A 26767-nucleotide genomic window follows, 5' to 3' on the forward strand; every position below is an offset into this window, starting at 1 on the left:
AAGGTTTAAAGCAACATTTTTCTTCTGCATAATAAAGTTTCAAAGTTGTATTAAGTTAATGTTCAGTTGTAAAGTTTTGAAAGAACAATCATAATGTTTTGTTCTGAGATACGAACATTTCAGAGTTACGAACAACCTCTGTTCCTGAGGTGTTTGTTAACTGAGATTCTGCTGTATACCCTAGGAATTGCGTAGCAGTTTGCTGGCATAAGGAGTAGCATGTAGATGAAAGTGTGCAGACTGTAAGGTGACATAGATGGGTTTTTTTCTTCTTACACATGTATATCTGTAATAACAAATACTGGTTAAATAAAAACAGAGTCTTAAATAACAATTATCCATAATAAAGGATAAATACAGTTCAATAAACTGGATGTTGTTTAACCTGTTTTTCAAATCTTTCAGTACTTTGAGGCACAGATTGTTTAGCAAACCCGAATGACTCCTCAGCACGATGATATTATATTTCTCTTAATCCTGGCCAAGTATATGTTGAGGGTAAGCTCCTTAGTGGATTAATATTACAAACAGAAACAAGTCTGCAGGTATACACTCAGTGGCCTACTGGCAAGCATGCTAAAACGAGGAGGCTCTTATGAAGTGTTGCATGTTAAAATCTTTATAGCATCAACCAGTTTGGGTTTCCTGATGCTGTAATGTCTCTCTTGGAAGTATGGGCAGTATCTCCAGGAACAAAGATCTCTGAGGTGATGGGTAGAGCTGTGGAAATCAGGTGAGTGTCATGTGTTTGAGGCTTTCACTTTACAAAACTCTTATCAAGGTTCTTATAGTGTTGAATGCAAACTCCATAGCAAAAATATCCAATATTACTAAGTGTTTTTGAGCACCTTAAGATTCAAAAGGATTTAGGAAATGATTCAGCCCATTCCTTTTTTGTTAGCATTGGGCCATATTCTGCTATCTCTTATACTGGTGTAAGTCTAGAGTAATCCTCTGAAGTAAATGAGAATTATTCTGAATTGACATGAATGCAACTGAGAGCAGAATCAGGCCCATTATTTTTAATTTTAGATGCTAATAAACTAATGTGAAACACAGGTCTGCAAATGTTGCTACTGTTCATGTCATTTTTTTTATTTCGTTTTTCTTTTTCCTCAGAACTGGCTGTATTATAATACTTTTGAAAAGGTTCCGATCAATGATCCCACTTCATGAATTCATCCAATCTCTGGAGTCCACAGAATGTGCAGTATTGCTTTGACTTTGTTAACAATTCATGTCCTAGAAATGTAAGGTTTACAAGCAGTCTTTGGGCTATGTACATCTTCATGGTGGGAACAATAGTGCTCACGATGGGTGGAAATATGTTTGTGATCATTTCCATCACTCATTTCAAACAGCTGCACTCTCCAACCAACTTCCTGATCTGCTCCATGGCAACTACAGACTTTTTGCTTAGTTTCATGGTTATGCCCTACAGTATGATCAGGTCTATTGAGTCATGCTGGTATTTTGGAGACCTCTTCTGCAAAATCCATACTTGTTGTGATATAATGCTCTGTACCACCTCTATTTTCCATCTGTGTTTTATCTCTGTTGACCGTTACTATGCAGTTTGTGACCCATTGCATTATGTTACCAAAATAACTATCCCTGTGATAGTACTATTTTTATTAATTAGCTGGTCTGTCCCATTCTTATTTGCCTTTGGCTTAGTTTTCTCAGAGTTGAATATTGAGGGCATTGAAGAATATGTGACTTCTATTGACTGCAGTGGTTTCTGTGCACTCTTATTTAACAAGTTCTGGGGAGTGATGGCTTCTCTTATAGCCTTCTTTTTCCCAGGCACAGTGATGGTGGGTATCTATGTCCACATATTTACTGTGGCAAGAAAACATGCCAGACAAATTGCTAAAATCCCCAGTGCAATAAAATGTGTCTCTGCAATAAAAAACAAAATCTCCACAAAAAAAGAGAACAAAGCAACTAAAACTTTAAGTATAGTCATGGGGGTGTTTGTTTTTTGTTGGCTGCCTTTCTTTATTCTTACAATAGCTGATCCTTTTATTAACTTCTCAACACCTGAAGACTTGTACAATGCCTTCCTCTGGCTGGGATACTTCAATTCTACTTGTAATCCAATCATTTATGGTTTCTTTTACTCTTGGTTTCGCAAAGCATTTAAAATGATTGTGACTGGTAAAATCTTCAGACCAGATTCCTCTACTCTTACTTTGTTTCCCACATACACTTAATTAGCCAAGTAGGGCTCTTATGAATGGATTAGCATTAATAGATGCATATGCTCTTTCTGAAGATCTTTTAGAACAGTTCACATAGGGCCCTATACACTGACAATATTTACAAGAATCTGCACATGCTTTTGAAGAAACTCATTTGTAGAGTGTCTCTATAGGTATTGTTTAAGGATTAGCATGCTATCTTAGTGAGCTGTCTGTCTAGATAGTTGAAAGTGAGAGAATAATCTGGGAAATTATACAATACATTCTATCCAGCTATGTTCCTGTATACACAGTGATCATTTTAACAGCTACTCTACAATGTCATTTCTCTCCAAGTCCAGTATCTAAGCACTAATTTATCTAGTTGCCCCTTTTAAAAAATGTTCTTCCCAACATTTTGGGCCCACCAACTCCACCCTTCATCCAACTGAGAGTATCTTTCTCTAATTCTCAGCATGTATAAGGGTAATAGAACTAAGCCCAAAATGTTTTCTCTGGCTGAATAACTGATCTTTATCTACATGTAAGCTATACAAGCCAGTCTCATACATGGCACTCAACGAGCAATTAAGTCTCTAACGAGAATGTGTTCTGAATGTTCATTGATTCAGTGTTCTGTTTGGGTTGTAGCTGGTGAGAAATCACCTCTATCTCCGTGTATTGTCAAAGTAGCTGAGATCAGATGGGATGGTCCCAATGACTATGTGAGAGCTCAGAGGAGCAAGGGGATGTTGTGAAAGGCCAAAAGTATTACTGGGTTCATAAAAGGAACTTGATATGTTCCTAGGTGTTGGGTCCATCAATGGCTATTAGCCAGGATGGGCAGGGACACAACACTCTGCTCTGAGGGTCCCTAGCCTCTGTTTGCCACAAGATGGGAGTGGACAACAGAGGATGGACCACTTGCTGATTATCTGTTCTGTTCATACCCTCTGAAGCACCTGAAATTGGCCACTCTTGGAAGACCAGATACAGGACTAGATGGATTTTTGGTCTGACACAGTATGACTGCATTTTTGAAAGAGGACAGATGGTGGTGCTTAAGTTTGTTCTCTTTTATGGTCCAATCCAAACTCCACCTCTTTATGCTGGCTCCTGTCGGTGGGACAAAGAAGACAAAGAAGATCTCTTGTGGTGAAGAGCTAGTGCTACTTCATATTTGCCATACTAATTTTGTACTGCTTATGAAACTATGTACCTTCATCCAGACAGAACAATGATAAGATGAAGTTTAGACACTGGGAGTAAATAAAAAAATAATAAAATGTCTTATATATAATGCCCTACTGAATTTGCAATAGTGTGGAAATTGCAGATCCCACAATTTTAGGCTTCCCCTGCAATTTTGTCAGACACCAGAAGTCCCAGGCTGCTGACAGCTGGGGCTCTCCCTGTCAGCCCCCTGTGGCTGATGACTGCGTCTTCCACTTTCAGCTCCATGCATTGCGGGGCTCCCGGAAAAGCCTCTCTCCAGAACATCTCTTTCTTTTCCCTGCTGCCTCCTAACATGCCCCCTGATCCTAGGGAGCCGAGAAGGAGTGAAGTGAGCCTGGTTATACTGGCCTTTGTATACTTTACTCCTCAGGGAATTCTGCAGAAAAAAAAATTCTGTGCACAATATTTTAAAATTCTGCAAAATTCTTCAAATTTTATTTGCCAATAAATAATGTGGAGACTTCAGCATGGCAGTGGGGAGCACATGCCACTGGCTACATGGAAGTGGAAGATCACCCTTCAGCCCCACCCTCACCCAGGACATGAACTCGATGGTGAGGCTGTACCTGATCCTGAAATAGTGCAAGAGCTGGGCCTTCCACAGAAACACCCAGAGGCTCTGTCCCTATTTGCTAGGCACACCTTATGTAGGCAGACAGGCAGGATCCAAGTGTGGAGGGGTTTAGTGTAGGGGGATCAAGGTGTTCGGTATTCTGAGTGTGAGCAGCTCAGTGGGGGAGTCCAAGTGCGGGGAGATCTGGATGCACAGGGGCTAATGGTGGGGAGTATGAGTGCAGGGGCAATGGGACAGGTTGGGCAGATGGGGGAGCAGCTCCCAGTACAGTGACCCCTCCCCCCGGTGGCTGAGGAGCGATGGGGCAGGAAGCAGGGTAGGGAGATTTGGAGACAGGTCAGTTTTCTGGAGGTGGATTTGGCTCGGGCCCAGCTGCTCTGTGTAGGAGAAGTGCACTCCTCCCCCAACCCCAGCCCAGCTGGGACTAGCAGCTGAGCCTGACACAGGGTAGGAGCTGCTGGCTGTGGCTGGGAAGGGTCAGGTGTTGGAGGTGTGGGACTCAGCACAGGGCTTGGTGGGGGGGATTCTGGTGTGTAGGGGGAGACAACAGTGGGGGCCTGGATGCATGGGGATTGGTGGACAAGGGGGTCTGACCTAGCCCCCCACCCCTCTCACCACAGTGATTTGCTGCACCATCAGCTGCTCCAGGTGCCCAAAACCATGTATCCATGCTTAGGGAAGGGGTACATGTCTGCTCTTGTGGCTTCCATTTGCTTCCCCATCAGAAAGTCATTTTTTCTGAGGGGAAGCAAAGAAATCTGTGGGAGGACACAAATTCTGCATGTGTGCAGTGGTGCAGAATTCCCCCAGGAGTAATACTTAGACATAAAGGGCTTGATTAGAGGTTGAAGCCAGAGAGAATTGACTGTAGCTCCCCGATCTGAAGTTGCTTAACTCCAGTGCAAGTTATTTCTGCACAGTTATATTAAGCCAGTGAAGAACTGGACATAACAGATCACTGTCCCAGCCCACATTGCACCCTCCCTCTCCTTATGCTGGCCACTTTGGGGTGGGAGCAGTTAATGCAGGAGGCAGCTGTGCTATTCCTGCCAACTTTATGCCAATGCAACATTTCCTTGTTTAAAGGGAACTCTACACTGGCCACCTTCAGAGGTTTTAAGGCCACTTTGTGCTGCTTACACTTATGGAGGACAAAGCAGACTGGAGAATCTGATCTTTCAGTCCTTGTTATTCAGGAAGTCTACCATTTTGCCCTTCATGTGCCATGCCACTCAGCATGTTAGTGGCTTCTTTTTCTCAATTTAAACGTGACTTTTTAAAATAATTTCAGTTTTTAGTTTTGCTGTGGAGTGCGATTTCACAGGTACTTAAAGAATGTTTTTAAAAAACTTGAACACTGAGCAGGCCACCAGACAGAGCTCAGGGAATAGACCTACAGAAGCTGTTTTTGTTTGAGGATTCCCATGTGAGATTCATGTTCAGTCAGCCGCAAAATGCAGCAAAACAGCAAAGGGAATGAGTGAGCCCTAGGGAAAGGCTATAATGGGTGTCTCATTAACAGTCTTTTTGCAGAGTTTTCATGATCTTAAATACCCATAATTAGTGTGAGTCTTCTTAAGAACTTTTTGGCTAAAGCTGTTTCAGATAGAACTCTTTGTTAAATTTTGGCTCCCAAATAATGGATAGAATATGTACTTTCTTATTATACAGTAAGGCCTTGAGTCCTAAGAATTGCCTGTAAAAGAAAGAGAATGCTGCATGACAATCTCTCTCCCATATCTTTTGTATTTCCTCTGCTGGTCAGATTTCTGCAGTGTTCGTCTAACTGGTTACATCCACAGCTAACAGGCAATGCCAGTGCGCTGCTAAGTCCTCCACTCCCTGCTTGGAGATTGTTTTTTAAAATAACACTGTTTAAACATACATGACTAAATCATCAACAGAGAGTGTATTGAAAGTGCTGGCAAAAATGCTTGTGGATGCAATGCACTCACAACATTTCCCCCCACGACCACGCACACCGTTTGCTCAATTAAGTGGATATTTGCATACATCAGGTGATGGCATATATATGGGCATGATATTGCAAAAACTGTATAATGTTTGGTTATGTATTTTGCATGTGTGTGCAGATTTTTGTAGGCTCAGCAGCTGAAGCACTCTTTGAAAAACTGACACAAAATATGCCATATTGACTGCACTGGAAATCAGATGCCTTTGTTTGCTCAAGCAAATAAAAGATATATATAAGAAATGTGTAAACCAAGTCTCGCCTTTTCCAGAACATAATGTGCACCTCCTCTTTTGTGAAAACCTTCTGTCATAAATATAAAGGGAAGGCTAACAACCTTTATGTACGCAGTAACAGAAAATAATTCCCAGCCAGAGTTACAGAATAACTTTACCTGTAAGGGGTTAAGAAGCTCAGCTAACCTGGTTGGTACCTGACCAAAAGGTCCAATAAGGAAAAAAGATACTTTCAAAACTGGAGGGTGGGCAAGAGGTTTTGTTTGTGCTCTCTTTGTTTATTCCCTCTCTGAATAGAGAGAGCGAGACCAAGCAGGTAAATCATCTCTTGAAAAGATACCTGAAATAATACATCTAAATTTACAGAAATTGTAACTAAAGGCAAGGAAATGCATTAGATTATCTTTTGTTTTAGCTGGTGAATTTTCCCTATGTTATGCTAAGAGGGAGTTTTATTCCTGTTTTTGTTTTGTTTTGTAACTTTGAAGCTAAGCCTAGAGGGGAATCCTCAGTGTTTTTAATCTTTTTATTTACCCTGTAAGTTACCTTTCATCCTGATTTTGCAGGTGTGGTTCTTTTACTTTTTTTAAAAAATAAGATTATTTTAATAACCTGATTGATTTCCACTGTCCTAAAAACCCAGGTGTTTGTTCTGTGCTCACTTTGTAATTAATTGGTTAGTATATTATTCTCAAGCCTCTCCAGGAAAGGGGGTCAAGAGGTTTGGGGAAATATTTTGTGGAAACAGGGACTCCAAGTGGCCCCTTTTCTTGGATTTTTGTTAAAATCACTTGGTGGTAGCAGCAATACCATCCAAGGACAAGGATATGATTGTGCCTTGGGGAAGTTTTAACCTAAGCTGGTAGAAATAAGCTTAAGGGAGCCTTTCATGCGGGTTCCCACATCTATACCCCAGAGTTCAGAGTGGGAAGGAAACCTTAACACCTTCTCTCACTGATTAGATGGTTTCTTGTCACATGGCCAGTAGGTGATGAGGAAGGAAAAAGACAAAGAAAGAAAATGGGGGAGGGACCCAAATGTATAATAGTGAAGTGGACAATTGAAGTTGCTTTGGACAGTTAAGACCTATCTATAGTTTTGATATTTGCCACCTAAATACAGTGGTGATGAGCACTTTCTAAATATCATATATAGATAATGTGAGGGATCGTAAGCTGCAACACCAGGCCCATGGGCCCCCAGCCAGTACACAGATTGTGGTCACCATCCACCAGCTAACCAAAGCATTGAGAAGAGGGCCAGCCAAGCTCTAGCTCACAAAATCCCCACCCACAATGCTTCTAAACTGGGGGACTCATCTAGCCCCTCTGATTGGCTGGGAAGCAACACTTAAACCAGAAAGAGGCACAGGAAGCTGCCTAAGCTGCTAGGTGATTCCCTGGCTGGCTCATATTATGCACACTGCCTACTTGCCTGACTCCTGAGCCCTGCCTTCCTGCCTGTTTCTGAAGCCCCACATTCTCTCACAGCTTCCAACCAACACCCTGGTAGATTGAGAAGGCTACGATCCTGAAGAGTGCTTCTGGGAATAGGCAAGAATGTCCAGGTTCCTCACCTGGTAAATTCTTTCCACAAAAAACACCATGGAAAAGCCAGGCCACTGCCCATATATTTGAAGAGGAGGGGGGTGATGTAAGAGTTTGCAAGCCTCAAACCCCGGTGCTCACCATGGACCCCACCCAGCAGCTCATCTGAACCAGTGGAGAAGAAGTCCAGACAAGCTCTAGCTCACAAAGGCCTTATCCACAAAGCTCATTACTGGGGGAGTCATCCAGCCCCATTGATTGACTGGCTCATACTACATAAACTATAAATAGTCCCAGGAAGTTGTCTGAGAAACTAGGTGAATCCTGGATGGCTGTTACTATGGGATCTGTATACTTGCCTGATTCCTAAGCCCTACCGTCTACCCTGGTTTTGGTTCTTGTCCTTCTTATCCCATCTGTTCCTTGTTCTTGCTTTCCTGCCTTGCTCACCATCCCTGCTTCTACATCTTACCCCAACACTGACTCCAGCTTCAATCCCTGGCTTGACTGACTCCTCACTCTGACTTCAGTTCTGACCTTTGGTTTGACTCCTGACCCATCTCTGGATCTGACCTTTGAGTTGGCATCTGACTCTGATCAAAGTGCCAGGCACCTGAGTAACCATTAGACATAACTTCCCATGCCGTTGTTTCTACAGATAGATATATACTTAGATAGACAGGATTATTATTCTGATGTAGATACATTCATACTTGGAATTGGAAAGAGACCTTGAATTCATTTTATATTAAAATGCAGAAGAATCTGAAGATAGCGAAGTTGATGAAACAACAAAGACAGATAGATACTATGTTAGTAATCTGATGAGCTATTCAATGCCCATAAAAACCTTTGATATTGTAAAGATAATCTCTATCTCTGTCTCTCTTTCTCTCTCTCTGTATATATGTCCAGTGTTTGGAATTGACATGACAGCAACTTTTTTCTCTGGCAGTTTGTTATGCAAAATTCACCATTTTTTCATTATGATTTTTTTATATAGGGCAGAAATTTTCATTATGTTGCAAAAACACAAGTGGAAAACTTCAAATGCCATTGGGAAAATTGTCCAAGGCCTTGTCCTTATAGTCTTTATGAAGAAAGTTTTGGGGAAGTTTTTTTCCACTTAAGGTAGAGGACCAAGTATCACTTCTTGAGATCTGCCATGGAATGCGTACCAGTTTAGAAAGATAAGAACTGGCTCCAACTTCAGCATAATCCCCTCTTAAAGATCCATATAAAAGGTGTGCCTCCCACTTTTGCCATGGCAATCTCTCTGCGGGACCTCCACACTTCCTTTCCCATTTTTGTTTGCTCTGCTACATTGTTCATTTGGAAACACTTGGTAGGAGTAGAGGGAATGAGAGGCAAGGGGACATCAAGGGAGTGGGAGATGGAAGTGTTATGTTGTCTAATTAAAATATAACCATGCAAATTATTATTGCTACCTCTGTTATATAATTGCAATGAATCTTATACAAAGTGTGACACATGGCCAGAAAGGGTTAAGCATCCTGCAGGCTAATTGACCCAGGTCAACCTATAGAGACATGTTAGAAATGGTAATTAGATCATTCCATGATAGATAGGCTAGAACTTTGAAGTGTAAACCTGTATTATTAGAGAATTAGAGGTGACACTAATTGTATGTGTTTACTTATATCTTAAATGCTAGTCATGTAAACAGATAGTTCCTATCTGTCACTATAGCTATTGATTCAGACATCAACAGGGAATATTAACATTTACATGACTCTTGGGTGAAATAATGTCATTGTCGATATGTCAGTTTAAAGTTTGTGATAGACTGCCTAATGGATAAATTGCCTTATGTAAATCCATGTAGTTAATTACTGGCAATGCTTAGGAAATTAATCTACTTCAAAAGTCCCCATTATTACCTATTGTTCAAAGAAGAACTCTGAACTGTCACAAGAAGGCCTGAAACTGTATAAAGATGTTTGGAACCCAATCCTTTTTATCTCAGGTTCGCTTGATGCTTCATACAGGAGAAGCTTAAGCCACAAGTCTGAGATCCCAGTTCTTACTGGACCACCCTGAATATAAACATTGGACTATAACCTATGAACTAATTCTGAAAGAACTCTTTGAATCTACAAAGCTCACCATCTCTGTTATGAATCTGAATCTCAAGAATTGTACTCATGTGTGCATATATACTGACCTTTTAACCAATACTCTCTTTTCTTTTTTAATAAATTTTAGTTTATTTCATAAGAATTGTCTGTATGCATGTATTTGGGCTAGATCTGGAATATTCATTTAACCTGGGAGGTAATGTGTCCGATCCTTTGGGATTGGTGGAACTTTTTTATATGATGAATAAGATTTTCACTGATCCTCATCATATTTGACTTGGGTGTCTGGGTGGAGGCCTGAGGCTGGCTTGCTTTAGCGGAACTGTGTTGTTGGCTTCTGTGTAATCAGTGAGGTGTTATAGAGGCTGTTTTGTGTTGGCTTGGTAAATCTAAGTATTGGAATATCCATCAGCTTTGGAAATTGTCTGCCCCATTATTTGCAGTTCACACTAATTGAGTGACCTCAGCTAGCTCCCCTGGGACCCCAGTCACAATGGGTTCTGGTGAGGAAAGACCATGAACAATTGAAGGTGTATTAGTGAGGGGACCAGAAGTAGGGAGGAAGTGGGGCAAAGATCTTGTTTAGGGAGCCCATAAAGAACCTAGAGCTGCAGGTCAAGGCAGCAGATATTGTGAGGAGAGTCCAGGTGAGAAAGGGTATTTTCAGGGAGTCTGTAACAGATTTGTGGGTAGTCAGAGGGTCATGAATTTGAGATCAAAAAAGGAGGGAGAGATTTGTGGATATGAAGGGTTTAGTCTGGGAGCCAGGAGCCTGTTTTAAAATTCACCACAAGTCTATTGGGAGGGAAGATTGCAATAATCACCTTTTCTGGGTGATGAGAAAATCTTAGTTGTTCAGGAACTTCTTGTGAGATTGAGGTCAGGACAGGCTCTCACAATGAAATATGGAAGATCATGGGGCGTTGTGATTTCTTGCTTGGTTTTTCAGGTAAAAGGGATGGACGTTGGGAGCCTATTACCATGTGGTGGAGGAAAAGTCAAAGGAGGGCTGGAATCTGCAGGAATGAGTGGGGATGCAGGGATTTTACAAGAAGATATGGTTGTGTGCTATTAGTGCCCTTCCAAGTGAAAGCCATAGGCAAGGAGGTTCATGGGCATCCTCTGAAAGGGGTCCATAGATTCTATGGGCAAGTGAGCATGAGCATGTTTAAGATTCATTGTTCCTTAAAACAAGTGACATTCTGTTGTACAAATAATGCTTTGTGCATTCCCTCAGGCATGTCATTCATCTGAGGGACCCACCTCTCCATCTGGATTATATAAGGCGTTGATTAATCTCACATCTCCCAGGTATGCCAATACATACATCGTTAGAAGAGGGATCCACTCACTGTAATATAGATCACGTGAAACAACAATAGGTGATTCTGTTTTACTGTAAGTACCACTGATTTATAAGCATAGTTTTATAATTATATTTTATTTCAGTTAAGAGAGATCCAGCATCATTGTGTGTGTGTGTGTGTGTTTGTTCAGAAATTAACTTCCTTCACTAATTCTGGCTGTAACCTTAGTGATTATTAAAAAATGAAATAAAATAAAGGAAAATATATATTTAAGTACATCTGTCTAAATGTGACTTTCAAGGCACATAATTAATATGTGTTTAAAATCATATTGGTTAATTATCTGATTCATTAAAAATACTCATTGAAAATTCTCATGTGTACATCTTTATTTATTATGGTTACTTTTCCGATCGAATAAGGAGTTACATAGCAATGACATGGGAGAAAAGTAGTGCTAGTGTTTTAGGAAGTCTATTAGTCATAGTTTTCTACACTGATCTCTGTAACAGGAAGTATACAAAAATGAACAATTTGCCCTTTTGTATTTTCCATCTGCAATATGGCATGGCTTTTTTTGTAAGAAAAGATCATTTGTCCATAAGAAGCAAACACAGTTTCTAGTCAGTCTCACAATAAAAATAATTATTTTCATTACTGATTGCAAACTTCTCAAAAAATTAATTGAAGGAAAACATCACTACCGGTGGAAATTCACAAGAACTAATTCATTATTATCTAGAGTCAGCTGTAAAGACCCGTTCACACTTCCCAGCTTCCAGATACTTGTACTCAATATACTTCCATGACAGAATGTTTACTCAATCTCCCTTTCAGTTTACTTTGCTATATTTCCTTCATTTATTCCAAGCGGTTGCATAAATAAATGTTTTTGACTGAGAAAGTAAATGGAATATATATATATAAAAAAATATGCCTTAAAAAGTTAAGGGCAAATTCATCAAAAAATTGGCCTTTTTCATTTGAAAGATAGAAACTCTTCAATGTATTCATGAACATGTGGTCTTCTTTCCCTCCTACCTTATTTCTTATTCTTTTTCACATAGAAGATAAAGCATCTGGATCCCCATTAAAAGCATCATTTATTTGAAGTGTGGAAGAGCTGGAGAAGGTGGAGACAGCTGATAAGGAAGAAATGAGCTCTGTCCAGAAGCCAGGTGCTAATGAAGTGGTGTCCACTCCGTTGTGCTATGAAGTGAATAGTTCCTGCTCCAGAACACTTCACTCCTTTGGCATCCAGCTGGCCATCTACATAGCCTGTGCCATGGGCATGATGCTCACCGTACTGGGGAACCTGATGGTGGTGATTGCAGTCTCTCACTTCAATACCCTACATACCCCCACCAACTTCTTACTACTCTCCCTGGCCCTTGCAGATCTCCTCCTGGGGATAATGGTGCTGCCCTTCAGCACCATCCGATCTGTGGAGAGCTGCTGGTATTTTGGAGATGACTTTTGTAGGCTGCATACCTTTCTGGACACTGTCTTTTGTTTGACCTCTATATTTCATCTGTGTTTCATTTCCATTGATCGTCACTATGCTATCTGTGATCCTTTGCTCTACCCCACTAAGTTTACCATAAGAGTGGCATGCGTATATATAGCGATAGGATGGGGGGTCCCCATGATTTATACTTTTGTCTTGCTCTATACCAATGCAATTGAAGAAGGATTGGGCCATTTTTTACAAGACATGCCCTGTGTTGGTAGATGTCAGCTGCTGTTCAACAAGCTCTGGGGCTGGTTGAATTTCCCTCTTTTCTTCTTCCCCTGCCTCATAATGATAACTTTATATGTGAAAATATTTATTGTGGCAAACAGACAAGCTAGACAGATAAGCAACATGCACAAGAGTGCTGGATGTGGGCTACACTTAGGAGCATCAAAGAGGGAAAGAAAGGCAGCTAAAACTCTTGGTGTAGCTGTAGGAATCTACCTCCTGTGCTGGCTGCCCTTTACTATAGACACCATGCTAGACTGTCTTCTAAATTTCATTACCCCACCAGTTCTCTTTGATGTCTTTATCTGGTTTGCTTACTTTAATTCAGCCTGCAATCCCTTGATTTATGTGTTTTCCTACCATTGGTTCAGGAAGGCAGTGAAACTAATTTTAACTTGCAACATCTTTGATTCTGGGACATCTACTGTAGACTTGTACCAGGAATGACCAGAGCTTTTAAATAACACTGTATCTGAACATAGCTCACAACATAAAAACTCTGGGAAATGATACTGACAGCTTATTTCTGCCCAATGAAAAGAAGAGGGTTTCAAAGCAACCAACAGAGTTGGGAAGCGCAATTCCTGTCAATTTTATTTAGGCAGCTTTGAAAATCTGAACCGAAATCCTGAAAGAAAACAACAGAAAAATACTGAACTACAAATGATCAAAGCAGTTCTCATAATGATTTTTTGAACAGTCACTGAGCTGCCATTATTCAACTCAATGTCCATCTTTCTCAAAGCAGCTAGATTGGGCAGACTCGAACTTGGTTTCACATACTAGACACACTTGTCACTTACCTTCCAGAACAATCATATCTGCATATAAATTGTCAATGCCTTTTTTTTAAATGGTGTTAGTAAACTTTTAAAGCACTAATATTATCAGTTAGTGCCGAATAACATAATCACCCAACTTTGAGGATAGCAATCTGATTCTGAAATAGAATGGTTTTTGCATCCCTGTTTTCCCAATGTTTCTGAATGAGAAAAATGCTGTTTGATTAAAAGCAAAGGTAAATTGTTTCCTCTTCTCTCATCACCAAGTTAATCATCATTTTTCTGTATGGCATGTGATATAAAATCAGCAATATAGTAAAAAAAACCATGATAGCTTACAGCTTACCCTGTAATCACACATAATTGTCATGTTCTTAAGCAAAATTTTAGGCCCTGATTTAGCAAGGCACTTGAGCACATTCTCAATTTTAGGCATGATTAGTCCCAAAGAAGTCAATGAGGCTGTTTACATGCTTAAAGTTACGTGTATGCTTAAGTATCATGCTGAATCTGAATGTGGCCTCAGTCTATACTCCCAGGTTTTTTTCTGGCTATGATTATATGCTTTTACAGTGTAAATGTTAATAAAAGGGTCAGAAAAAGTTGAGACATTCGGTCTGCTGCAAGTTCTGCAATACAGCTTTCTGATCAGACCTATGAGAATTATCTTGCCACATCTCTAGTCTCCTATGAATGTGCTTACCAGAAAATGTCCTTTTTTTAAAACTTCCAAATATAGTAAAATCTCTTTATAAAATAAATGAGCAACTATATAATTACTTAAGTATTTTTTCTACTTGTTTTCTATTGTTTATTTATTTGTATATAAACACATTGTTAGATATGAAAACTGGTCTGTAGCATAGTGCTTTTTTTAAAATCACTGCACATCACTCAGATTGTACATATGTTTTTGCGTCACAAACGATAAAGAATGAAGTGTGGTATAGGATTGTACAGTTACAGTTAAAGAACAGATTGCTTATAGGTAACAGTAAAATAATCTGTGTGAGCCTGATCCAAATCCCACTGAAGTCAATAGGAAGTTTTTAATTGACTTAACAAATGAGCGCTTATATATAAAAATACAACAAAAGGGGTTCACACTAGCAAGTGTTACATACGAAATCAGTGCGGTATAAAGTATGAACTGAATGACTTAGTTTCTTGAATACTATAATTAGCATATTTAACAAAACAAAGCCAAATAACATAATGTTTTGCCCCCAACCGAGTTTCATATTAGTGAACTTTTTCCATGACAAGAATACACTATGTTTAATGAACTTTCCAATCCAGGTACGCATGAGGTATGTTATTGGACTGTAGCAGTAAGTATGTTCCCAGCATCTGAATATTTCACTATGCATGCCTTTTTCATTAATCTAAGAAGTCCACAATCTCTGTCCCCTATTCAGGAAAACAGCCATATTCAAGACAGCCCTAAAGCACATGTTCATGGGCTGTCCTGAATAGAGATGTACTTAAGAATGTATGTTAGTGTTTTTTTTCGGTCAGTGCATCTACGATACTCACTACTTCTATCGACAGTGACATTCAACTTCGCTTCATTCATTCACCAGCTGTTGTTCCTTCAGTTTTATTTTGGAAACTGCTATAATATTAGAGCAAGCCACTCTAATACCAGGAAAAAAAGAAAAACTAACAGTGCAGGAATTATTTCTTCCAACTATCAAGAATCACAGTTAACTAGGTTGAGAGGGGATTGAATAAACCTTACATTTTTATCCCAGCAACAGAGGAGAGAAAAAAATCTCATGATGGGGTCATCTGGGAAGTGACATTAACTTCTCTGGATTCTCCATCGGAAGAAGTACTGATAGTATATCAAACCCAAGTACATTAGGCAAGCTGCCATGCTAGATTGAGACTTTCTGCTGCTTTGGGCAGAAATAAAAAATTCTAACCTCATCCTCCTGTCCACTCCATCCATCAGTAGAAAGTAAAAACGTTACCCCCATCACACATGTGAAGATTGCCTATAGTGTGAGCATCAAACTTAGCAACCAGGCAAAACTTCAAATAAGCAAAAGAATGCATTGGACAGTGTCCGAGTGATCAGAGAGGTATACAGCGGGACACAATGAAGCATAGAACTGAATCAAATTTAACTACATCTGGGAAACATTATGAACAAAAATTCCGTTTATATCCTTAGTACAGTTTCACCTACGCAAGTTTCTAGTGTAGACAAGCACAAAGTCTGAAGCAGGGTCACTGATCTTCCTAAATAAAAAAGTCTCTGTGGTGAAGGATGGGGACAATAAGATGACAACAAGGTGTAAAAATCATTATTAAGTTGTATGTGCTGCAAAACAACGATTTACTGTCATGTCAGACCTGAATATTGTACGACTTCTTTCAGTAACAAAATTTAGGGCCACAGTCTTTTGTACCAGTTTTCTGCCATGTAACTCCATGGTGTAAAACTGCTGTGGAGTGAGGATCAGGGCCTGAGATATTCAGTAGTAACAGCAAAAGAAAGGCTTGAAACTTCTTGGTCTTCTGTCATATTTTATTTCTTTTCTTTTCTTTTCTTTTCTTTTTACTTTTCAGATTCTTATGCGTCTTTACACATATATTTCTATGTACTATGATAACAGACATGATGGGGCTCCACTCTAGTCGGGAAAGGGTTAACACAGCCTTACTTCACTGTACCTGCCCTCCAGGTGTTGGGCCGGGGGGAGGGGTTGGGAGAGGAGAGCACAGCTCAGTTGGAGGGCTGATCTCTGAGACCGGGGTTCTGGAACAATTTGTATAGTGGTGGTGCTGAGTGCCACTGAATCAACCTGTAAACCTTGGATATGATGGAAACAGCTTGAGACCCTGCCTATTGCCAGAGTCTCCCTGAAGAAAGATAGGCCTGATGAGATACTATTGTTTTTTTACCATGCCTTGCTTGTTGCTGTGGGGTAAGGCTGTGACAGCCAAATAAACCTCTTTTGTTACACCTGACTAGGGTCTTGGTAGCAGTTTGTACCGTGCCCAGGAGTAAACCAGATCACACAGACCAAGGATTTTTATTTGTTTGTTTTTTAATTTTCCTTGGAATCAAGTTCCTTTTGCTGTTCCACTCCAATATTCTTCAAAGAACACATCTTCTTTTGGAAAGAAAAACACTATACTTGTTATCAGCTAATGCTTGGGTGATTGCATTTGGTTAGGCACTTTGATCTAGAAACCTCTTGGTGCCAACTGGCAGGGAGCACAGAGGTAGATAGACAGAGGTGAAAGTAAGCGGGTACGGGCCAGTATGGAAGACCAGTAAGAAAAGGAGACTGACTGAGGGAGGGTGAGAGAAGCCTGCTCCCGCATAAGAATAGTTTAAACTCAACTGTTCCCTGATGGTTCAGCCCCCAGGGCTAGGTTTCTGGCATCCTTGTTAATTTCACTCACAGTAGCTGGGGAGAGGGGGTCAAGGGGAGGGTGTGTTTCAGGGCCGCCCGGGCGGGGGGCAAGTGGGGCAATTTGCCCCAGGCCCCAAACTCCGCAGGGGCCCCCACGAGCATGGCTGAGACTCCCTCCCCAGCCCTGCCTCCTCCCCTTTCCTGAAGCCTTAGCCCATCCAGCAGCATCCCGGACAGCTGCAGAGTGGCTCCAGCAGGGCCCCTGAGCCCCTCCCCACTCAGAGCCATGTAGTGAGGGGGTGGGGCTGCGAGCTCCAGGCTGAGTGGAGGGAGATGAACTGAGCATGGAGCTCCCAGCCCTGCCCCCTGACCACGCGGCTCTGAGCGGAGCAGAGCTCAGGCCCCGTCGGAGCCACGCTGCCTCTGTTGAGCGAAGCTCCTCGATGTACTGAGGCTCCGGGTGACAAGGGAGACAAGGGTAAGCGGTCAGGGCCGGCTAAGGGGCAGGGAGTCCCGAGGACAGGGAAGGAGCATAGGATGGGGGGACGGTTAGAGGACAGGGAATGGGGGGTTGGATCGTGGGCATTCTGGGGGGTCTGTCAGGACTCAGTGAGGGGGGTGATAGGAGTTGGAGTAGTCAGGGGACAGGGAGCAGGGGTGGGGTCCCGCGGTGGTGGTGGTGGGGTCTCTGGGGGATGATGAGGGGGCAAGGAGTAGGATGGATCGGGGATTCTGAGGGGGGCAGGCAGTCGGGGGGCAGGAAGTGGATGGGGGTCGGATAGGGGGCAGGGCCAGGCTGTTTGGGAGGCACAGCCTTCCCTACCCTAAAGCTCATTAAGCAGTTGGAGGCTTGCAGAAGAGCCAAGTTGTTAGCTTTTCCATTCGAGTTACCATCCCTTTCACTTCTCAAATGCCAAGTTTTAGTCTATATTTAATTTCAGTGCCATAGGGAGATTCATGTCAGGGGAGGGTAGCTTCATTTAAAATTAGTCACTGGGGGAGGGATCAGATGAGGAGAGCAATATCCTACACCACCTACCTCCTTCCCAACCCTACCAAGGGAGCCCCCCCACACCCCTACATTCAGTGATTCTCAAACTTTTGTACTGGTGACCCCTTTCACATAGCAAACCTGTGAGTGTGACCCCACCCCTTATAAATTAAAAACACTTTTTTATATATTTAACACTATTATAAATGCTGGTGGCAAAGCAGGGTTTGAGGTGGAGGCTGACAGCTCAAAGCCCCCAGTAATAACCTCATGACCTCCCTGAGGGGTCCCAACCCCCAGTTTGAGAACCCCTGGGGTAATTTAATTTTAACACCCTATGTCCATTCACATGCATGTGCTATTTTGAGCATTTCAGATAGGCTCATCCCAGATTTGGAACAAGCTCAAAGGCTCAGTTCGTGGAGTATGTACATAAGCTATACTAAAGACAAACCCACAGTAACCGTCTCCAGTTTGTGAGGGATCCCATAGAGCCAGTCTCTAGGAAACAGATAAATACATGGAGGTTAAGTTCATTAATGGCTATTAGCCAGGATGCATAAGGAATGGTGTCCCTAGCCTCTGTTTGTCAGAGGGTGGAGATGGATGGCAGGAGAGAGATCACTTGATCATTATCTGTCAGGTTTACTCCCTCTGGAGCACTTGGCATTGGGCACTGTCAGTAGACAGGATACTGGGCTGGATGGACCTTTGGTTTGACCCAGTATGGCTGTTCTTATATTCTAACCTAAATGAACCCAAAGTTTTGGAGACAGATATGAGTCAAGGAAGCCGACAGAGTATCAGAAACCTGGAAAAATCTCTGACTGGATGGGGTCAGGTGTTTGGTCACAAGCTGAGGTGGTTCAAAAAGTTTTGGATCTTCTTTTAAGCAGAATTTTTTTTATTGTTTCTTTAAACAGTCAAACACAGCAAGCAGCAGATATTTGGCCACACACTTCTGAAACCCCAAAGCATATTCAGGTTATGGCAGACTAACTTCAGCTTTTCAATTAAAAAAAACAACAAATTTTGAAGGAAAGCAGACATTGTCCGTGATTTTTTTCTGCTTTTTAAAAACCCCTAGTTTTCGATCCAGAAACAGTTTTGACGGCACATATTTGTCCAACCCTTTTAATGAGCTTTCGTGCCTTTTAGCACTAGCTGATGCTGAGAACCAGTGATACCTTGTAAAGAAGTTTTCTCAAAACTGGATTTGTGCAGAGATGCAGATGGTTTATTTTTCTCAGGGCCACCCCTGGGGGGGGGGAGCAAGTGGGGCAATTTGCCCGGGCCCCGCAGGGGCCCCCACTAGAATATAGTATTGTAATTTTTTTTAATGGAAGGGCCCCCGAAATTGCTTTGCCCCAGGCCCCCTGAATCCTCTGGGCGGCCCTGGTGTGTTTGACCATGGTAGGGCAGGCCTTTCCTGCCCCCGGGATGAGGGGATCTCTCCAATACTAATATACACAACAAATACAAGCATTTGGCTGCACAGCTTAAATCCAGAGCTAATAAAAACAGGGGGGGGAAAACTCACTGTCACTTTGGTTTCTCGGCTCTTCCCTCCCCCTCCTCCAGTCAGGTTGCAGACAAGGCTCTGCATTCCTCTCCACCACCAGCAGGGGTTCTCCTCTAGGCTCTAGCTTGCAGTAGGGAGACTGGCTGAGATGCCTGCTGCTGCTGCCTGCAAAAGAACAGTTTAAACTCAGCCGTTCCCTGTGCAGTTCAGTGCCCAGAGTTTGGAGCTGTTTCTGGCATCCTTGTTAATTTCACTCCCAGTTGTTTTTGGGTGTGTGTGACCATGGCGGGGGCAGTTCTTTTCTGCCCCTGGGATGAGGGGATCTCCTAAACACAATCAAAATCAGGAATCATTTCCAAGTTCAGATCTGTCCCATTCCCTCCTCAGCAGAGGAACATGGTTGTGATGTCCATACTGCTTGCAGATCCTCTTTGAAATGATACAGTTTAAAAAAAACAACACAAAAACATGGAGAACATGGTGGAAAGATTTGTCATGATGATTAGGGTTTATTTTGGGCAATGCAATTTTGCTAAAGCACTAAAGATTCACAGGGAAAGCAACTAGCCTCCATAGACAAAAACCACAAACGGATTGGAGGGGAAAACTGAATATTCAGGGAAATTATTGTGCATCCTTTGAAAGAAATAGTAGTTTTCATTCCAATCCACTCTCTTTATACATTGATTTAAACACCTGAAATGTCCTTAGGCCATCGGGTGCAATTTCAGATCTCTTTTTGTTTTGTCTTGCCTGCAGAGTGCAGAGACTGAAATTGTCAAAACTTTCTCTAAATATCTTGTATATTTCATGAAGTCTAGACCAGTTGTCCTTCATTCACCCCTGACTCTCCCCCCCACACCCCGAACCCTCCCTGTGGTTTTTGCCTTGGTTACTTACTCCTTGGCAGACCCAGCCCAGCGGCACCTGCTGGCTCTCTGAAGGCAGCAGCCCACAAGGGCCAGTTGCTGGGGTCGCTGCTGGTCAGTGGCAGGCTGCAGCTGCATTGTTTGTGACACATTCATACACATACACATACATACAGTCAGAGGTGAAAGTAAGCCAGTTCAGTCTGGCATACTGGCAAGAGCCAGTACGCCGTGCTGGACCGCATCGACTTCCACGGCGGGGATTGAAAGGGCTCTGGGCTGCCCGCAGCTGCGGGCAGCCCTGAGCCCTTTAAATCCTGGCCACAGCTGAGATTTAAAGGGCTCAGAGCTCCCTGCCTCTGTGGGCAGTCCAGAGCCCTTTGAATCCTGGCTGCGGCTCTGGTGGCCGGGCTGGGGCTAGGATTTAAAGGGCTCCAGGCTTCCCTGAGCGGCAGGAGCTCTGGGCCCTTTAAATCCTTGCTCCAGCCCTGCAAAGCTCAGAGTTCCCCCTGGCGGCCAGAGCCCTGGGCCCTTTAATTTGCCCCTGAGCCCTGGGGGGGTCCCAGCCATCTCTTCAGCTGGGATCCCCTGGTTGATTTAAAGGCCCTGGGTCTCCCAGCCAGACCTGGTTCCCCAAGGCCTTTAAATCTTGAGAGGCCACGCTTCTTCTGGATGAGGCCACGCCCCCCTCAGGACTCTGGCAGTACAGATAAGTCCTGTAAGTTACTTTCATGCCGTAGATAGAGTTACAGGGATCCCCTGGGTTCATCAAAAGGAGTCATGTAATGTCTCTACCAAAAGCATGTGTCACACTGTTCATCTTAATCATTGTTTAAGTATGTGAAGATAATGTGTAAAGTTATGTATGTATCCTGAACAGGGCTGCCCAGAGGATTCAGGGGGCCTGGGGCAAAGTAGGGGAGCTGCTGTGCTTGTACAAACCCAGCAGCAGTCTGGGTCTTCGACGGCATTTCGGCGGTGGGGGGTCCTTCAGTCACCCCATGTCTTTGGCAGCCCCCCACCGTTGAAATGCCGCTGAAGACCCGAAGCGACTGAAGGTCACCCTGCCTCCGAAATGCCGCTGAAGACCCAGACCGTCACCAGGCCAGGGCTCGAGGGGCATTTTGGCGGCGAGGGGCCCTTCAGTCGCTCCGCATCTTCAGCAGCACTGAAGGGCCCCCTGCCACTGAAATGCCATCCGAAGACCCGGACCACCACTGGGCCAGGGATCGCGAGGCCCCTGCTGGGCCCAGGGCCTGGGACAAATTGCCCCACTTGCCCCTAGCTCTGGGCGGCCCTGATCCTGAAAACTATGTTCTTAAAGCAGGTAAGTTAAGGCAGGTCACTAGAAGGCGATAAGCAGATTCTAGGCAGGAAGGGGGTAGTAAACACTTATCTCTCTAGCAGACCATTGTGTTTGCATGCCTCCAGGCTAATTCAATTAGCATAAAACCAATGGACATACTTGGTGACAGGCTATGTTTGCTATATGGATCAGGCACAGGTCTGAGGATTTACGAAGGAAAAGCAACCCCAAAATAATCCTCTGGAGAGTGGACTTCCTAGGATAAGGGACCATGTTGTGTGACAGCATACTAAATCAAATGCTAATAGAGACTTTGCAGGGAGGTCAAAAGAAAATTAACAGGAAGAGGTAAACAGTGGTGGATAAAGGAGGAACCCTGTTTTCAGGTGAAGATCAAAGGTCTGTTCTGGGGGTGAAAAAAAGACAGCCTGGGATCCTTCCCCAAGGAATTAAAATGACATTAGGTTTGCTTCATGAAAAAGATCTCAGCTAGGCATGTCTGAAAATGCTAGGAAGAACTTTTTTAGACTGGAGGGTAATTTGTTTGCTCAGTTTAGGCCATAAAAAGCCTATGATTTTGTTTTATATGTAACCCTTTTTTTTTCAACATTTCTGCTTGTTGTCATATGACTCTCTGTTCTTTGTTAAAGAAACGTATACTTACTTTCTCTATGAACAAATCTAAGTGCTGTGTTTTAAGCAGAGGGGCATTCTTCTAAGTGGACTAGTAAGCTGTGCTGTGTACTATCCCTTGGGAAGTAAAGAATCTGCGAGCTCTGTGAGCATTTAGTGAACCAGCGGCTGAACACCCCAGGGAGATGCCCAAAGGACCAGGTTGGTGTGTGCTTATTGCTAACCTGCCTAGAGAGAGTGAGGCCTGCAAAGGCCTGGAAGGTACTGCTTGTATTGCCAGAGGCTGCTGGAGTCAGAGAGTGGGCCCACAGCAGATACAGACAAGACTACCTCATGCTAAAGACTGACAGAAGTGAGATGCCTCACAACTCTGGAGACCCCTGGGACAGGCACATTTATTGCCATGTTCCAACGAGATAGGAAAGTAACGGTATCCCCATATTTACTGAGAGGGAAATGAAATCTGCAGAAATGAAGTCTGTGTACAGAGGAAGAAGTTGAATCCAATCTTCTTGATTTCCACTAGAGTGTTTTAACTACTGGACTGTCTTTTTGTACAATCTCATTTTAGAATTGAGGAGACTTTGCATAATTTGAAATAATACCTAGCTTGTGCACATGGTACCTAGATACCATGATGGCCGGCACATTAGAAAAATCCTAAATAGATATGATCCTATTGCCAATCTTCGGAGTCATCTAATGCCCATAAAGCCCCGGTGTTCTAAAAAACCCAGAGTTTCAAAAGAGACTCTGAAAAAAGAAAAAAATCCAGTGTTTGTAAATTTCCATGGAAACAACTAGGCTAGATATAGAACTACTGTGTAATAATTCATGAATAATTTATATTACTTTTGGCTATTGGGATGTTTAGTGTATTAATATATTGGTTTAGTTTAATACAGGGTAAAACAAGCAGGAAGGAAAGCAGCTGTTTGGAAAAACAAGCGGGAAGGAAAAAGAATGGATCAGGTTAAGCCTCCCTTCAGTAAACACTTGGGGTAGGTCTACGCTGAATTTTGTATCCATGTCCAGGCACCTGCACCAGCGAACCAGTGCTTGCCAAGCATGCTTGCTAACATCTACACTGCAGTGGGATGCACACTTCATGCCCATATAGCCACATCCACACTGGCACTGCAAAATACACGTGTCTGACATTGGGATCTGTGGGAGTGCATCCTAGGGCTCTTAGCACCTTGCCAACTGGAGCCGCTCCAGGTCTTGGTATGCAGTGTATGTGGGAGAACTTATCTGTATGTTCCATGGCTCCGTGCAGATGTGTTCTCAGCCCACCAACACATCCAGACAAGGTTCTTCCTTTCTGTGCATTCCCTGTTTTGTCCATCCCAGCCAGAGACAAGCCATAGATCCTGCACCAGTTGAGCAATTCCTTCTTTCAGCTTCACTGTTATTGCAGGACAAGACAGAATGTCTGCATGATGTGGGTGGACATGTCAGTGACAGTTTCTGTTTTTTTGAAGGCAATGGCTCTTGGAGAAGATGGGGAAATACAGCCATGGCAGTCGCAGTGGCCTATTCTAGGGCCTAGAGAGTTTCTAAGAAAACCAGTGACACAGAAAAATACAAAATAAAATTAGCACTGGTTGGATAAATATATCTGGTGTTTATAGTGCAATAATTTGTAATTTTGTCAGAAATTCTATAACAATGTTAAAATTAACAAAAATAATGCTAACACATAGAAGAATCAATTAAGCACAAGTTTTCTTTTTTATTGTCTTATTAAAAAATATGCACTTATATTTTAAATCAGAACATTTAAAAAAAAATGGACTTTACTAAAAATAACTCAACATGATTTTCATTAGGATTCAAAGTATACAACTATAAAAGCCTAGGAGACTTGAAAGGAAAAACAACAAAACAGACAGGAAGACGGTGACCTGGAATCAGACCTTAGCAGTACAAGATATATTTTCATTCAGAAAACAAACTCATTGTTGAGCAATCAAGGCGGAGGATTTTACAGCTCACAATCATTTTCATTGCTTTTCGAAACCAAGGATAAAAAACAGAGTAAATCAAAGGATTAATGGCAGAATTGGAATAAGCAAACCAAGACACAATGTCAAAAACAAGGGGTGGAGTTATGAAGTTGAGGAAAGCATCAATTATTACAACTATCAGAAAAGGTGACCAGAATACCAAGAAAGCAAACACACGTATACCCTGAGTTTTAGCAGCTTTCCTCTTTCTTCTGCCAACTCTGTCACTGTAATTATCAGATGACTGGGTGTTGTTGCTCATCATCTCTATCATTCTAGCTTGTCGTTTAGCCGCAGCAAAGATCCTGCTATAAAGCACTATAATTGCAGAGAAAGGTATGAAATAAAGAAGAGAGGATACAACCACCCATGTTTTGTTGAAGAGAATCTGACAGCTCCCTACACATGAGAGGGCATTACTAATTCGTGTATCCCTTTCTCGTTAGCCCCAGTGAAGACAACAGAAAAACTGAATACTAATGAAAATATCCAGGCAACAGCTATAAACATGCCTGAAACTGGCACTGTGAACTTGATAGGATAAATTAAAGGGTCAGTGACAGCAACATATCGATCAACAGAGATGAAACACAAATGAAATATTGATGAATAACAAAAAGATGCATCTAAACAATAGTGAAATCTACAGAATGTTTTCCCAAAATACCAGCACGTTTCAACAGATCTTACAGTGCTAAAGGGCAGCACAGTCAGACCCAAACCAAAGTCAGCGCATGCCAAGGAGGCGATCAAAAAATGTGTAGGTGAGTGAAGCTGTTTGAAATAAACAATGGAAACAATTACCATTAGATTTCCACCTATGGTAAAAATCGTCAGCAAACCAAGCACAATATACAAAGTTACTCGGAGTCCAGAAGACAATGGTGTTTTATAGCAAGATTCATTCATGTTCTCAAAGCAGTATTGCAAATCTTCCTTATCAAAAAAGATTGAGTTCATTATTTCCCTCAAAATTGAATTCCTGAACTGATGGTTATGATCTAGTAAAGGAAACACGTGCATCTATTTCTTCTTCTGAAAAAACTTCTCCTGAAAAAATAAATATGGGTGTTAATATAATAACTTCACAATATGATCTTGAATGCAGACATTAAGATTAATTCACAACTTTAAAAAATTACAAAAATGGAAGATTTATGTAGCAGCCACTTTTCCCTGGTGATTTCAAATAAGAAATGAAAGAACTGGAAAAATATTATTTGAATGTATTGTATCTGGAGTTAAGGATTCATTCTTACTTGTTTTGAATCTTCCAATGCCTTAGACATCTGAGAAATTCCCTTTCACAAATCAGTGTGAACTGAGATATGAAGAGAATGTTGGAACAGGCTTCAATTTATAGTAACACGTCCTCCCCTGAGTTCTGATGTTCATGTTAATGACAAAACCTGTACTCTCCTCTCCCAAAGAAAAAAAAAAGGCTAGGGCATACTCACTGATTTTCCTAAATGAAGTCTGTGTGATGAAGGGTGGGGAAACAGAGATTACATAAGCTGTAAAAATCATTATTAAGTTGTGCTTCAAAATATGATATATTATCATGTCAGACCTGAAAACCATACAGCTTTTTTCAGTAACAAAATTTAGGGCCACAATCTGCTTTCTTTTATGTCAGCTTTATGCTATGTAATTCCATGGTGTGAACTGAGGATCAGGGCCTGAGATTTTCACAAGTAACATCAAAAGCGAGGTATGGAACTTCTTAGCCAGATCCTGTCTCTTTTGACTCTGCAGATGCTGATTTTTATGACTCTTTGCACATTTATTTCTACAAAATACATTAACAGACTGTGATGAGGTATGCAAATCCACACCAGCGAGGACCGGGTAACAGGCAGAGGCAGCTGTGGGCTCAGTCAGTCCTGCTCTGCTGCACCTGCAGTAAGTCTCAGGCTTGGAAGGAGGGTTTGAAATTGGAGAATGTAGCTCAGTTGGGGCTGACCTCTGTGAGAAGGCCCTGGATAAGGGCCAGGAATTTCTTGAGAGACTTCAGAGCCTCCCTGAAGATTACTGTTTACTGTCAGTGCTGTGCTTGTTACTGTAGGGTAATACTGTGACAGCCAAATAAATCCATTTTGTTTTGTTACACCTGACCAAGGTGTTGGTAATGGTTTGTCCTGAGCCCAAGAGTGACCCAGGTCACACAGGCCAAGGATTTTTTTTTCTTTTTTACTTTCCCATGTAATCAAGTTGCTTTAACTGCTCCATGTCTATATATTTTTAAGGAATGCATTTTCATTTGGAAAGAAATGCACTAAACTCATTATCAGATGAAATCACCTGAGCATCATTTGTTTCAGCATATTTATTACTACATCCCATTGAGGTAGTGAAGTATTATAATCCCCCTGTTATTGACAAGGAACTG

General features: G+C 42.1%; 2 protein-coding genes and 1 pseudogene across 2 annotated transcripts; 2 read left to right on the top strand and 1 right to left on the bottom strand.

Moving 5' to 3' along the window:
• Positions 1-1172: 1172 nt before the first annotated feature.
• Positions 1173-2216, top strand: LOC127049229 (trace amine-associated receptor 4-like). The gene has a single exon (XM_050949812.1). The coding sequence runs from the start codon at positions 1173-1175 to the stop codon at positions 2214-2216; it is 1044 nt and encodes a 347-aa protein (XP_050805769.1).
• A 10094-nt stretch (positions 2217-12310) lies between these two features.
• LOC127049233 (trace amine-associated receptor 5-like) lies at positions 12311-13342 on the top strand. Its single transcript, XM_050949823.1, has one exon. The coding sequence runs from the start codon at positions 12311-12313 to the stop codon at positions 13340-13342; it is 1032 nt and encodes a 343-aa protein (XP_050805780.1).
• Positions 13343-24310: 10968 nt separating this feature from the next.
• LOC127049237 (trace amine-associated receptor 9-like) lies at positions 24311-25338 on the bottom strand (annotated as a pseudogene).
• Positions 25339-26767: the final 1429 nt, after the last annotated feature.

Source organism: Gopherus flavomarginatus, chromosome 4, assembly GCF_025201925.1.
Source record: "Gopherus flavomarginatus isolate rGopFla2 chromosome 4, rGopFla2.mat.asm, whole genome shotgun sequence".
NCBI lineage: Eukaryota > Metazoa > Chordata > Testudines > Testudinidae > Gopherus > Gopherus flavomarginatus.

Excerpts from the sequence above, each read along its gene's own strand:
- LOC127049229 (XM_050949812.1), top strand. The coding sequence starts at position 1,173 with ATGAATTCATCCAATCTCTGGAGTCCACAGAATGTGCAGTATTGCTTT.
- LOC127049233 (XM_050949823.1), top strand. The coding sequence starts at position 12,311 with ATGAGCTCTGTCCAGAAGCCAGGTGCTAATGAAGTGGTGTCCACTCCG.